The 15,400-nt window shown below is 36.5% G+C and overlaps 1 protein-coding gene across 2 annotated transcripts in view; it reads left to right on the plus strand.

Moving 5' to 3' along the window:
- Nucleotides 1-13,908, plus strand: part of PDE3B (phosphodiesterase 3B) — an 81,313-nt gene extending 67,405 nt beyond the window's left edge. For both annotated transcript variants that reach the window (XM_086895417.1, XM_086895418.1), the window contains exons 5-16: nt 1,180-1,286; nt 1,456-1,666; nt 2,239-2,312; nt 2,823-2,926; nt 3,680-3,814; nt 5,309-5,420; nt 6,134-6,247; nt 7,890-8,089; nt 9,423-9,626; nt 9,862-10,023; nt 11,290-11,539; nt 11,882-13,908. In XM_086895417.1, the coding sequence (XP_086751543.1) occupies nt 1,180-1,286; nt 1,456-1,666; nt 2,239-2,312; nt 2,823-2,926; nt 3,680-3,814; nt 5,309-5,420; nt 6,134-6,247; nt 7,890-8,089; nt 9,423-9,626; nt 9,862-10,023; nt 11,290-11,539; nt 11,882-12,108 (1,900 nt within the window). In that variant the 3' untranslated portion in view covers nt 12,109-13,908. The remainder of the gene's footprint in view (nt 1-1,179; nt 1,287-1,455; nt 1,667-2,238; nt 2,313-2,822; nt 2,927-3,679; nt 3,815-5,308; nt 5,421-6,133; nt 6,248-7,889; nt 8,090-9,422; nt 9,627-9,861; nt 10,024-11,289; nt 11,540-11,881) is intronic.
- The last annotated feature ends 1,492 nt before the right edge of the window (nt 13,909-15,400 follow it).

The raw sequence follows: 15,400 nt of genomic DNA on the forward strand, positions 1-15,400 counted from the left end.
AAATTTCCATTTACAGAGGGCTTCCTCACTTTTATTACTACTCCAAAGCAGCTCTTGGGAACTTCTGTTTTATTTGTATGCAGGTTTTTGATTTGGTTTCTCACTCAAACACAAGCTCAAAACGTAAAATTCTTCCTCACGCTGAGGTGAAGCTTCCCATGTTTTAGTTTATGGCCATTGCTCCTCCTCCTCCTCTTTCTGTGCACCACAGAAGAGTGTCTGGCACCATCCTCTTAGCCCTCCTTTGAGATATTTATATACATTGATGAGATCCTCTCAGCCTTCTCTCGACTAACCAAGCCCAGCTCCTGCAGCCTCTCCTTCTATGGGAGATGCTCCAGACCCCTCATCATCTTTATGGACTCCACTGGATCCTTTCCAGTAGCTGAAGATACACAGAAATAAATCCGTGTTTATTCTTGAGCTCTTTTTTCGCATTCATGTGTTTAAACTAGTGATGGGAGATCAAGTATTATTTCTGTGCTGGAATTTTTTTTTGCAATAAGCTTAAAAAAGATCAAATCTCTCTTGGTAAACACTGTTTTCCCCTCCTGAAGCGAAATAGTTTCACATTAACTATTTTCACTTTGAAGTAAGCATACACAGGTATTTTTAATTGGATATTGCATTTCTGTTCACTGAAGGAAATGGAATTTTAAATTGTGGAGTGAAATTTTGTCCCTGCAACAGCAGATGGCAGGATTGAGTAGCTGAGCTTCAGGACGCGCTTTGATGTCAAAAACAGCTTCAGTTATAAGTTTATAATAAATAAAACAATTAATTGAACACGCAAAATTTATGTGGCTGTGTAAGGTTTTCATTGTCTTTCCAATGTAATCAATCCTCAGGTCTGTTAGGAAACAGCCTGCTTCAAATGTTCGAGGAAAGAAGCATGTTAGAAAGTAAAACCTCTCACACAAGGTGTATTTACTGCATCATTTTAGCACTGTGTTAAGGTTTTTGTTGCTTTCAATCAATGCACAGCAGTTTTTATTTCATGTAATTGAATTATTTTCTAGCTGGTTTTGAATGTGACTGCTTTGTAGTATTCTCTCTTTCTTGAATGGTGGTGGACCCGTCACAGGGCAGTGTAGCTATTTTAAAAGCATTTTATTTAATAAAAGTGGAAGACAAACTAGGAAACAAAGAAAAAAAAAATCCTTACTGTTTTCTTTTCAGCCAAGGATCTCACTCAAATGGGTCTTTTGGTGCAAACTTGCTGACAATACCAAAGCAAAGATCATCTTCTGTGACCTTGACTCATCACATGGGTCCCAGACGAGCAGGTAGGACCACGCAGGTTGTGCAGTAGCAGGATGGGACCTCACGGGGTTTCTTCCACGTAAACACAGCACTAAAATAACATCAGCATGTCCCTCGTTGTTTAAATCCAGCCTTTGTAAACAGCAGCAGCTTTGTTGTCACCTGAACCCCGTGCAATGTTTGTTTTGGAAGGTGCTTCTCCCGGCCTGAGCCCCGTGGGGTCACCGAGCCATGGGTCTGTCTCCAGCGGGGCTTTCAGCAACTGGTCACCTGTGGAGTTCCCTGACACCGCTGATTTCCTCACCAAACCCAGCATTAATATACACAAGGCTCCAGGACACACACCTGGCTCTCCAGATTTTCAGCAGCCAGTTAAAACACCTCTGGGTTATGTGTGTAGCAGGTACTGTGAACTCTGTTATCGTTTCAGTCACTTCATACGGGTCGAAAAGAACGCAATTAAAATCAAAACAAAACAAAGTTTAAAAAATCACAACCTGTGCCCCTACTAGGATTGGAAAAGGGCATAAATCTCGTAATGATCTGTAACTGTGTTATCCAGGGGAGAATAAAGGATGCTGAGTGTATGTCACTGCTTTGACACAGCCCATCCTTCTCAGCAGCTGTTATGGCAGAGGAAAAATATTCTATTAAATTTTAGAAAAGGAGGGTTTCTTACTTGGGGATTGGATTCTGTGTTTCTGAATACTTCCTTAATTATGAGCTCTACTTTAATAATCCAGGGGTCTAAGTCTGGGGGAGGTGATGGTTGATTATTATCTATTATTATTATCTAAGGACAGACTAAGTCTATGTGTGCCAAATTTAGGAGAAAATACTCAGGTCAATTGTTGAAGGAGCCTTCACAAACTTTTTTTAAAAAAAGTAATCTGCAGATATTTTTCAGTAGAAGACAGCAGTAGCAAAAGAAGAAAATTACTGAATATTGTAAATATTTTTCATGTGTTCTGTAAGCTGTGGACGTCAGATACTCAAGCCTGTTCCAATACCAGAACCAGATTTTGCAGAATACAGAGACAGAAAATCAGGTGGGATTTCAAAATAGACAAATACTTCATATCAATTGCCTTTTTTTTTCAATCCAGTTAAATTAAAATTTTACTGTTTCTACAAAATGTTTTTTCCTATATTTTAGCCTACATATGTATTGTACTTTGTTTTGTGTTTTAGAATAATCAGAATAAGACAAAATATTGCCTGCTTCATAGTAAGGAATTTAAAACAGGCTTCCACTAATGCCTTTATAGTTCTGTACTCCATGTATGAAACCAGAGCTCTACCAACTAAGCTAAACTAATCACTGAACAATTTTTTTCAAATAAAAGCTATGCTTTTTGCTTTTCTTAATCTTCAAATAGGTTTTGTCTAATCAATTTTGTCCTCTTTGACTTTGCATATTTCTTAAATAAAATGGTTCAGAAACGAGCTATTATTTATATTTCTGTGACAAATCCGTATGATCGGTTACAAAATTATTAGACAGTAGTAATTAAAAAATCAATTATTGATTTAGTATTTCTGAATGTGTTTTCTTTAAGGTGAAATTGCAAGTGCTAATGCCTCCAAAGAATCTTTCCACCATACGGAGAAGAGGAAGGATGAAAGGAAGGAAATGATTGATCAAGCACAAAACAAACTGCTTGTAAGCATGTAATTGCAAAAAAAAACCCAAAACAACAAACTTGCAATAATTTTTCTCAATTCAGTGTTTCTTTATAATTTCTAACTTGCTGTGAAGAGGCCTTTATGTCACTAAAATAGCAATTTCTAAAGGGTTATGGTGCATGGGTGGAATTCATATTTTCGTCTAAGAGTTGTTTATCTTGCATAAATGTCACTAGCAAATGACAGCAAGGGTTGTGATTGTATTGATTTTTGTTGATCAATATTGATTTCTGTGGATTTAATGTTGAAAGGGTATGCTCAAACACTGATTGGCTAATGTTGTCTTTTGGAAGTTTATGAAAGATGCAGCAGTTGCAGTGAGACTTACAACTGAGCGTTCAATGCAGTGCTATTAACATTTTGGGTTTACATATCAGGTGTTTTTAAAGCTTGTCCAATTAACCTGTTTTTAAAGCTCAGTAAATCTTTAGTTAGCTTTTGCATATTTTCGCTTTGTTTTATTAACTCATCTTGTTTAAAAATAAATAAGAAGGAAAATTTAGCACCGTCTCAGAAAACCCTGGAATCTGCTGCCCAAAACAGGAAAGCTCAAGCCTTTAAGTGAGCTATTTGTGATATTGATTTATGATTTTCTCACAGCCATAGTTGCAGCACCATTCAATAAATTCACTAATGATTTATCATTTTCAAGGCTTTTTTTGCCAACACAACTGATAAATTAGTTTTCATTGTTATTTTAGAGATGATAAAGTATCTTAATCTCATACAGGTGGAACAGAGTTCTACATTAGAAACAATGTTATTAGACCATGATTCACTAATGGAGAAGATGAACAATTGGAATTTCCAAGTTTTTGACCTTGTAAAAGAAATGGGAGATCAGTCTGGAAGGATCCTTAGCCAGGTTTGTTGTCCTTTATTATATGAGGGAGGGTATGTAAAGGTGTCCTTTAATTAAACCATAAAGAAGTTTTGCAGTCAATATTTATGTGAATGCTACCCTGAGAAGCAGAAATATGACTTCTCATGTACTCCATGTCATTGTAAACCATGAAAAATGGTTTATCTATAGAGAATGTGCTCTGGTTTTTCTGCATTTTATCCTCAGGGTGAATAGGTTAGACTCACACTGACTAGCTTTTGCCATAATCTGACATTTCCTGTGCAAAATTATCTCCTGCTTTCAGAATTACTACTCTGTTTGCCAGCCATTGCTTTTTTCTTTACTCCAGTAAAATATTTCTGCCAACACCACACTTGTGGGGGAAAGGAGGTGATTTTTTGGGCAGTCTTTTGCCTCTTGATCCTACAAACAGTGAGACTTTTTCCCATTCTGCTTTCTGCGTGTCCCTTTTATCTCTTCCTGACTTACCCCTAAGCTCTTCCGTGCAGTTTTGTGTTTGCTGAAGCCAAAACTGCTGGCAGGTGCAGGAGTAGGATTCTGTTTGCTCTTCCCCAGCTTCTCCCACCCATCAAGGTCATCTGGAAGCTTCTGTCCCCTTCTTTAGAGTGGATTTAGCAATTCTAAATTCTAAACCGCTGAACAGTTTTATTTCCAGTATCTTGGTTTTCCACCCTGCAGTGATGTCCCCTAATTTTGCAGCTCCTGTTCCTCTGAGCACCTCCTCCCACCTTCAGAACTTCTTGTTCCTCTCCTGTGTCTAGGAAAAATTATAAAAATGAGTAAAAGGGACTTGTTTTAATTTTTTTTATTTTTTTTTAATATCTGCAGCTTTGGGTGGGATTAGGCTTTGCTAAATTCTACATGCCACCCATAATATATGATTTTTATACATATATGGATATTCTGAGTACCTTTTGGAAATACTTCTTTATTTACCAGCTCATTTTGTTAAAAACACTCAAGATAAATCATAATAAACACACAAAATAGGGTCTTTTTGCCAAAGTCTCAAAAACAACCACAGCACTGAGGGGCTGGTGCTGTTTGTTTCTTTGTTTTGTTTTATTATTAATGACTCTGCTGTTATAATTAAATAATTAGAAGTTTTGAATTAGTCAGAATATAAATTTCTTCTTTTTAGGTCAGTAATGGAATAAAGTGTGACTTATTTAGCCTTATGAAAAATTTTGGGGTATATTATTAAAAATCATAATTGTGTGCGTAAAGTTGCGCATAGAATTATCAGCAATGAAATAAAATATTTTATTATCATTTATGGAGAGGATCATATAAATCCACATTTTTGTGCTAAAAAATTATTAAATAGGTCTCTATGACAATAGAATTTTGATAATCTTTAGTGGAATTTCAGAGATTTGCATGTCAGTCAGCAGAGAAAATTTTAAAAACAAGAATGTTTTTAAAGTCTAAAAAGCAGAACACGCATCGGAACATGTACCTTTCAGACTTAAATTAATTTAAATCTTTGTTTAGGTAACTTACACCTTGTTTCAAGACACTGGCTTGTTTGAGATCTTCAAAATCCCTGCTCAAGAATTCATGAATTACTTCCGTGCGCTAGAAAACGGCTACCGGGATATTCCCTGTAAGTACTCCGCGGTTACACACGGAATTTGCTGGGTACTTTTGTATTTGTAGGCTGCTCATTTAATTCATTTAATGAATGCACTTGGCAGAGCTTATGATGGGTCTAGTGCATTGCTGGACGAAGTGGGTGGGCTCTAAAACTGAGTTTGTTCATTTGGAGTTTGAAGGTAATCTTAAAGAGTTTGAATCAGGAGTTGAACCAAACGCACTGAGCTCAGTGGGAGGAGAGCTGCTGATTTAACAGAAATTTGGGTGAGGTCCTTAGTAAAATGAGAAGGAAATAGAGAATTTTGATGGTATTCACCTTGCTGTGCAGGGCAGCCAAATTTATTGGAAAACAAAACAAAAAAACCACACTTCTCCACTCCACAGATGTTTGCCCAGGTGCTTGTAGGTGTCAGATTGCAGGCTATGCTTGTTTCTCACCATTATTGATTTAAAAGGCCATTTAATCTCTTCCTGAGGCCCAGGTAGGATGAAGTGTGCATAGACAACGTTTGATGTTTATCTAACTGCCTTCTTAAAAATGTTCAGTGATACATATATCTACTACTAACACTTAAAATTCTGCTTTTCCTTTCATATTTCATAAAATCTCACTTACAAAGCATTCTGTACGTTTCTCTTTTTTTTGGTTGTTTTTATTTCTCCTCTTGATGGCATTTCAGATAATGGGGTTTTTTTTTTTAATTGTATCTTGCTGATTTTCAGATCACAATCGTATCCATGCCACAGATGTGCTCCATGCAGTGTGGTACCTGACCACACGGCCCATTCCTGGCTTCCAGCAAATCCGTCATGAGCGTATAATGGAGGCTGAGATAGGTATGTACCCACACAGGTTATTTTTCTTCTGCTGGAGAATGTTCTCATGAAACTACAGCAGGTAAACCAAATTACTCTGGAAGAAAATATCTAATTATTCTTATGACTCAGTTCTTTTTTTTGTTGTTGTTCTTTTTTCTCTCTTTTTTTTTTTTTTTTGTACTTTAATATAAGGCAGTAGAAAAAAGAATCACAAAGCACACACCGTTCAGAAATATCATGCAATTGACTTTTAGAAAAATTATTAGATGAGTAATGGTTAGTTTGTTAGCCAAGAAAACTGGTTCACTTAATAAATTTTCTATGCTGAATGAAACCTCTGTATTCTGCCATAGTCAGGGTATTTTTAGCATTTGAAATACATTAGGCTAATATTTCTTAACTTTATTGGAAAGTTAAATAGACCAAAGAAAAAATACCGAGGTATTTAACTTAATTGAAGTTCCCCTTAATGGCTTTAGTAGAAAAATTAATATTTTAGAATTCTCTGTTAGGTATCAGATGCAGATTTTGAAATACTGAAGTGACTACCCCAACAGCAACTGCATAAGAGTGTCCCTGAAAAGGAAATAATACCTCCAAATTCAAAACTTGTGTGAAGTTACTTCCAATGAAACTTGCTTTTGTACTGTCTGTAACTTCATAAAACTAACTGTTAAATTTAGAATTTGTCATTTCTACCAAATTGTATCCTGTAAGTAAAGGATAAAAAAAAATTAATGCAAATGTGGGCTTTGATGCTAAATGGTTTGTATTGCAGAAAAATGAAGAGGGGAAATCAAGCACTCTCCAAGAACTCTGTTTTATATGTGTAGTAGAAAAAGACAAGACACAAGTCATGTGGCTTTTAAAGGGCTGGAATTTTCTCTTTTTTCCAAGTGTGTCCATATCTATTGATTGCACCCTATTGCCTTTTCTTTCTCCAAGTGTTAAATGGGTTGGGACTGGACACTTAGATGGAGAAAAGTGATAAAAATAATTTTATTCTTCTCTAGAAAAAAAGAAAAATTAATATAAGAAATCATAATCTTACTGTTTGGAAACTCTTCCAGTATAAATATTTCAGGCTTTTAATCCTTGCTTATTCTATTAAGGCAAAGGAGATGCTTTTATATTATGCATTGATGAAATAAATTCCTTTTCCTTTCTTTTAAAGTAGTGACTTTGTCCATGGGAAAGAGGATAATAAAATTGAATCTTCTTATCATGCAAATATTTCTAAATTAATGGAGTTAATTCCTTTTGCAGTAGTTTCCACTCTTCCCCTCCAGGTTTTCCTGTAGGTTTGCAAGTTCAAGGAATGGGAAAATTATAGAAATATTAAGGAATGTGCTGAGTAATCTTTTCGTGGACTAATTCAGGTTGGAGGCAAACAGTAGAGTGCTCTGTTAGTACCACAAATTTGCAATTCAATGGCACTTCAACTTTTTTTTCAGAATTGTTAGTTTATAAGCATTATTATGACATTTTCTTTTTTAAAATGTAAGTCTTTGCCAATTATTCAGCTTCATGACAGCAAGGATAACTACACCTTGTTTGCAACAGCATCTGGCTGTTTATGTGTATTTACAACACAATTACAGATATGAATGTAATACTGTTCTAAAAAAATTTAATCTAATTTTTTTTTTTTTTTTTTTAGATGAAGCCAGTGGAATTGCCCCAGTTCAAGTCACCTACACTTCTTCAAAAAGCTGTCCCATTTCTGATGACAGTTATGGTTGTCTGGCATCAAACATTCCTGCTTTGGAATTGATGGCTTTGTATGTAGCAGCTGCCATGCACGACTATGATCATCCTGGACGTACAAATGCTTTTCTAGTGGCCACAAATGCACCTCAGGTAAGAACCCCTTCACACAGAAAATTACTTGGTTTTGCCTGAAATCAGTATAAAGATTTTTTTTCCTGAAGTATCCCTAAGTAAATTGTTTAGGATTTAAGTATTTAAGGCCCGATTTAAGAAATGGGGAAATCAATGTGTACTGTACTTTTGTAATATTTTTGGTTTTCTTTCCTGTTAAATTCTGATGTGTTTTGTATGTGCTGGTTGTGCATACAACTTTCAGTTTGCAAAATTGAAAACAACAACATAAACCAGAGCAGGGTGAAGGATTATTTCACAGAGAGACGGCCCTAGGTCTGTTTAAGCAGTTATGATGGCTGTTTGTAAGTTACAGACAAGAAACTTAAATTATAAGAACATCAACAACAACAGTAGATGAGAAACTGGTACAGCTTCTTAGGAGATAAAGACTTTGAACGTGAACTTTCCAATCAGTTTTCAACAACTCCTTATTACAAAGAGAATTTAGGATGTAGGCACTTACGTATTTCTGCTGAAAAAACCATACAAGGAGGAACAAAACCAAGCAACACAGACATCCATCACCAAGGTTCAAAATTACAGGCATTCTTTGAAAAACTGAAAAAAGCATTGGCAAAATGAAGGGTTTTTTTTCAGGTTCTGTTTAACCTGTGTTGGATTCATTATTTTCTAGGGTGTTCTGTATAACCATGGAAGCTGTGAATAAAGTCTGCTACTGTTTTTATGTTTTAGTTAGCTCATTTACAGTTAAAATTTCTGCATCAGTGTTAAACATAGCCCTTTGAAAACCAGTGATACTTTGCACCATTTTCCATTATGACAGCTCTTACGTGTTTTGGAATCCTTTTTGTGGTGGGGTTTTTAGTTTGTTCTGGTTTTATGTTTATTTCTTTGTTTTTGTTGGTTTGGGTTTTTGTTGTTTTAGTTTTTCCAGCACAATAAAGAGGAATTAAAAGCACATACTTAGATTTATTTTTTTCCTTGTTTTCCTTTTTTCATCACTGTGTGATGTGAAACACACAGTGCTCCACACATACACTGTGCAAAATCTCAAGTGATTTATGCATGAGCGCCTCCAGTCTGAATGTAGCTGTCACTAAGACATTGTTAAGAACTTTTAAAGAAATAAAGAATTTTGCTAATTATTAAGTCTGGGCGGGGGGGGGAGTGTTTCCCTCATCTGTCTTTTTTGTGTCACTTTAATCCCAAAACTAGAAGATGAAACATAATTAATTTTTTTTTTATTTTTACCTAATGTTGTTTCTGATTAACCCTTAAACTTCAGAATATTTAATTATAACTTTAAAACCCTGTAGTTTATGATTCTTTGCTTGTTTTATTCCTGTAGGCTGTTCTCTACAATGACAGATCAGTCCTAGAAAATCACCATGCTGCATCTGCCTGGAATCTTTTCTTATCACGACCAGAATACAACTTTTTATCGAACCTTGATCACGTAGAATTCAAGCGCTTTCGTTTCTTGGTGATTGAAGCAATCCTTGCCACAGACCTCAAGAAGCATTTTGATTTCCTTGCAGAATTTAATGCCAAGGTTTGTTCCACTTTAGTCTCTGCACTGATCTGGTCTTGATACACCGATGTTATCGTGGCTTCTCAGTAATTGTTAGTTTTAATTATTGGCATTTAAAGTTTTATATTATTGAAATTTAAGCTGTTAAAATGCAAATAGAGTATTTCCTTTGTACAAACCAGCTGTAGATGGTTTGTAGATTGCCTAATAAGCCCATGGCTGAAGAGTTTTAACTGGATGTCTGTGCCTGCCCCAGGTCAATGACATGAACAGCAATGGCATAGAATGGAGCAATGAGAACGATCGCCTGCTGGCCTGTCAAATATGCATCAAACTGGCTGATATTAATGGCCCAGCCAAAGTCAGAGACCTGCACCTGAAATGGACTGAAGGCATTGTCAATGAATTTTATGAACAGGTGGGTATGGAAAGAGCAATTTTCTCTTTTTAACGATGGGCAGATAATTGTTTCTTTGTTTTGCCAGGGGTTTAACTAAATTAAGCTTTGCTCCTCATTTTAAATCTTCAGGTAAGGTATATCCATTTTCTCATTCTGAATACTGAAATATATTTTCACAGGTAGCCTACTAGCATGATCTTTTAGTTTCTAATAGTTGTGTTAGAAAACAAGCTTCCAGCCAATATTCTCCATTTTTCAGATATTAGGGGATTTTTGAGGGGGAGAGCTTCTTTCCTTAGGATGATGCTGATAAATTAAAATAACATCTTTCACTTTGGAAGTTAAGTTCACAGATGTGTTTCTAGGTGAAAGAATATGTACAAAATCCACAAGACTGAAAATATTCGGCTCTAAAACTATCAGGTCCATGGATGTGCTGAAATTGTAGTTCAGATTTTTCTATGAGCAGCTGTTCAGTGTTTTTCTCCTCCAGTTTATAAAATGTGGGGAAAAAAACAAAACAACAAAACAAACCAGGTTACTGTGGATGTTACAGCTCATTTCATTGTTCTGTGGCCTTGCAGGGGATGCCATTACCAGCAGGCCTTGCTGTGGCTGGTGACTCTGACACTTTCTCTGTTCAGCAGCTCAGCAGCTGAAGTTGAATCTCTGCCTCCTCTAAAGCCATCCTGTAAAGGCAGAGGAATAGAAGCACCAGCAGAACTAGTTCTCCCTCCAGATACAAACTGGAGGGGGGATTAAGGACTGTGCAAGTCTGAGCCATAATGTGTCTTTATTTTAAATTTGCTTAATTTTAGTTCACTTAGTCTGTACAGTTATCCTCCCCAGTAAAGAGATACAATCCATGTGATGGTTTATGGAATCACAGAATATCCTGAGTTGGAAGGGGCCACAGGGATCATCAAAGCCAAACTCCTGGCCCTGCACAGGACACCCCAAGAGTCACACCCTGTGCCCAAGTGCACCCTCCAAACACTCCTTGAGCTCTGTCAGGCTGTGACCACTGCCCTGTGGAGATATTCCAGTGCCATTCTCTGGGAAAGAACCTTTTCCTGAGATCCAGCCTAAACCTCCCCTGGCATGGTTTCATGCCTTTCCCTTGGGTGCTGCCACCCCTGACTGGAGAGATCAGTGCCTCTCCACGCGCTTCCCCTCGTGAGGAAGCTGGAGGTTACTCGCTTCATTAAAAGCAATTTTTAAAATAAGAATTTAAAGCTAATTTTGTGAGAAATTCTGGTAAGTTTTTTCTCATTTCTTTTTCAGGGTGACGAGGAGGCAAGTCTTGGATTACCTATAAGCCCCTTCATGGATCGTTCTTCTCCCCAGCTTGCGAAACTGCAGGAATCTTTCATCACTCACATAGTTGGCCCCCTTTGTAATTCCTACAATGCAGCTGGGTTGCTTCCAGGGCAGTGGGTTGATGAGGAGGAGGAGGATGCAGAAAGCACTGAAGATGATGATGGTGCACAGTTAGAGAGTGATGATGAAGAAATGGAAGATGATCTTATTTTAAGTAAGTTCCTGTGTTTGACTCGGTGCTTAGTTGCCCTCCAGTAGCTTCAGACATAACAGTGAGAGTTGAGGTTGTGCAGTACAAATCTTGTAGATTTTGCTTTTATGCTGCTTCATACATTTTCTTCTCTTAATAAAAATTTAGTTGCTACCAGGAGACTTGCAATTTAAAACAGAAACTTGTTGATATCCTTCGCCGTGCCACTGTTTAAATATTCAGAATAATCATCCATGTGCTTTCCTCAAATTTACATCTCTCTTGCAATGTGCCACTGGTTTTGTATGTGGAAAATACAATTACTCAGAATGTCAAATAATCCAATATGCTTATCATTTTTTACAGAAGCTCAAAGGAAAAAAGGCAGACGGATATTTTGCCAGCTAATACACCACCTCAGTGAAAATCACAAAATATGGAAGAAAGTGATCGAAGAGGAAGAAAAAAGCAAAGCAGAAGGAGCCAACCTGCTGACTGAAATCTCATCTTTACCTCAAGCAGATGACATTCAGGTTATTGAGGAAGCTGATGAAGACGATGAACGACAGCTAGGAGAAGACAAGACATGCTAAGGGAACTCCAGTGGTGTCCAGTTTGTATTTCTGCTGAAAAAACAGAAATTTAAAAAAAAAACAGCCTAAGTTTTTTTCCACTGTGCTGACTTCAGCCCAACGCAGTTCACATAAAATCGAAAGGCCTTAATACTGTGAGAGGATTCTTTTTACTCTGGTGGAATCCCACTCCTGTGCACTTTCGCCACCCAGAATATGGAACTTTATTCAGAGATCGAGTATTGTACGCCCTGATGCAAAGTTCTTTATGCCTTAGTTGGTATAAAATATCCTGATATAATGCTGCCTTGCTGAATATGGAACTCTTCTTTTCCTTGAGGTACCTGCAGTTTTTAAAAAAATAAAACAAAACAAACATTCAGTGACTTTGACTACCAAAGTGGCAAGAACTTTTCGCTAACAAGGAACCGCGGGATGAATCCTAATGTTGTCTTGAGTTGCTTATTTCATGTTGTTTTTGAACATGAATGAGAAAAAAAGTCTGTGCCTACATGAAAACGATGTTACTGCTGCAGTGCAAGCCTGTTGTGGGGTGTCTACTTAGTGCAGTAGTGTGCTTCATGTAGTCATCTCAGAGCAACCGTTCAAGGACTGTGACATAAATGCTGAATTCTGATATTTGTGGTTTAAAAGGAGGAAAGAAAATCCAGGTGCATCTATTTCTGATGCTTTTTATTATTGTGCATAATCTGATGTTTTATTTTTGCAGAAAATATTCAGGTTTGCAGTGGATGTTTATGATAATTCATTGAATACAAGGCCATTCTCATCTGTTGCCTTGCCTGTTTTGTGGTAGAACATTAAAAACCTGTTCAGCTACTTAAATTATGAAGGAATTTTATTCTTTTAGTCATAAGTAATGTTGTATTTCCTGCCCTTACTCAGGTTCACGTTTAAAAACAAGTCAACCACATCATAGATTTTTATCTTGCACCCATTTCCCATATTAAATTTTAAGGAAATAAGATCATATCTCATTTATTCTTTGTATGTAAAGCTTTAGGAGAATTAAAGATTTTTTTTTTTAAATACATAAACTGCTGTTTCAAAATGTCTATTTTAATTTGCCCCACACTTTTTTCTTCCATCACAAACACAGCTTTTATTACCTTCAAGTTTGATCTACATCCTGAAATACACATATGGAAACCAGAAGGTGGAAACTTTGTGTAAAGCCTGATACAAGATAAAAATCACTGTACTGTACTGCATTTTAGATTGTTGAGTTTTAAAATAGCAAACTTACACATTCCACCCCAATGTATTTTTAGAAACACTACCATTGTAGGTCTAATTTGTAAACAAACAAACAAAAACCAAAAAAGTCATAAATAAGGCTACAGGTAAGCAAGCCACAGGTAAGCCTAGTTTTAAAAGTGCTCCTTTTAGTACTAAACCTTTAAATGCTGTGTAGTAGAACTGAATAAACCCAAATGCACGTGTGCTATTTCTAAATGTGTGTCAGCATATTTGTGTTTGCATCAATTGTCTTGGGAAAAAAAAAAAAAAAAAGATAACCTTGTGTAAACTGTATTACACTATTTTACATAGAAGTTCATTCTGTTTCATTGGCCAGTTTAAATAACTGAGAGGTTTGGGGTTGGATTTTTTTGCATTTTTCACTAATAAGCCTTTTGTTGATGCACTTAAAAGACCACTGAAATGTGCTTTTGCAATATCTTCAGTGCCAAACTCCCCTTTGCTGCCATTATCACTATCACTGCAGTTTTTTTGTAACATGAGCAGTGTTAAACCAGATGTTTCTGTCATTAATAAAATGTTGCACTATTGAAGCTGGCACTTACTGATCCTACACCTGTATTTTACATTTCTTTGATCATAAATTTTTCTTACAGATAATGTGAAGAATGGAAAAATTCTGATTCTTTCAGTTTGCTATATTCTCAGCATTTTGTGTTTAGATAGTGTGTTTGTGTACATAAAATGTCATTTTAATATTGTTTAATATCATTTTGTTTTATCTGAAAAAATGATACTAATTAGTTTGTCTGAAGTTACTGTTCTATTATTTTACATGACAAGTTTCCATTTTTAATTTCCCATAAAATGTCATTATTTTAAAAATAGAAAAAGTGTAACAGGGTAAAAATTAAGATTTTATCTTTTACTAGAGCATTGGCAGGACTTAGATGTGGTGACTTTCTTATCTCAGGTTTCTTTTAAACTCTTCAGGGATACTGAAGGAATTTTAAAATCCAGTAACAAGCAGCAAACCTCAGTGTTTAATAAACTATAATGCCAATATGTATTTCCAATTAGATATTTCCAGGTTACAATAGCTTGCTTCAAAGATACATTTAATTATGAATGTGTTCTAAATCCACTTTAAAGTGCCTGTTTTTTATGTGTGCACAGTGACCAATTGTTACTCAAGGAGCAAAGGGAAAAGACTGGAGAAAGGCAGGTTCAGGGAATGTTTGCAGAAGTGGCTAAAGGTGTCTTAAATCTGTCAAAAATGGTAATGGAGGGTCCTCTGAATGTTGATTGAGCTGTTGTCCAAAATAACATCTCTCCATGTAAGGCACATCATTCTTAAATCTGTGATCACACTTCAGTAATTCACAGCTGCCAGGGGATGCCAAGTGGTGCTGAAATCTCACTTAAAACACTTTCTAACGCAACACTACCTCTTGTTTTTTGCTTTTTCTTCTTTTTTTTTTCCAAGAAGTGGACCAAATTAGCCTACACTTCAGCCACACAGAAACACAGCTTTTATGTGTAATTTTCTCAGGTTTGTGTCTCCCCTCTTATTGCCTTATTTTACAACGTGTGTTGGATTACTTGTGCCCATACATACAGAACTAGAACCTACCAAGTTTTCTATAAGGACAAAATTCTCTCTGTGCTTGTGGAGTCCTCTGGATGTGAAGGAGATGCTAAACCACTCAAAATTAAAAATCTGGTACCTCCTCCTGTGACTTCTTCCTCCATGACTTCCTCCAAAGTTGACAGTGAGTGCAAGGTTCAGAATGAAAGGAATGGTGTAGCATCGCTTAAGGTAAGTCCAGACTTACAAAGCTTGTATAAAACCTGATTTGCTCTGTGCATAGAAGCATTTCTTTGTATTTACATCCAGTCTTAACCACGACCAGTGGCAGGTGACTCAGCAAAAGGAGTTAGCAGAATTCAAGAGCTCAAAACGTTAGCTTTGGTGCTGGCTCCTTGTGTAGATGTAGTTGAATCTTGGCTTCTGCATCCTTTGGAAACATAGACAGAATCTGAGGTAATCCAGAGCATGTTATTGCCCATGGAGGGTGTGGGGTCCCCCTCA

Source organism: Cyanistes caeruleus, chromosome 6 (genome assembly GCF_971803275.1).
Source record: "Cyanistes caeruleus chromosome 6, bCyaCae1.hap1.1, whole genome shotgun sequence".
Lineage (NCBI taxonomy): Eukaryota > Metazoa > Chordata > Aves > Passeriformes > Paridae > Cyanistes > Cyanistes caeruleus.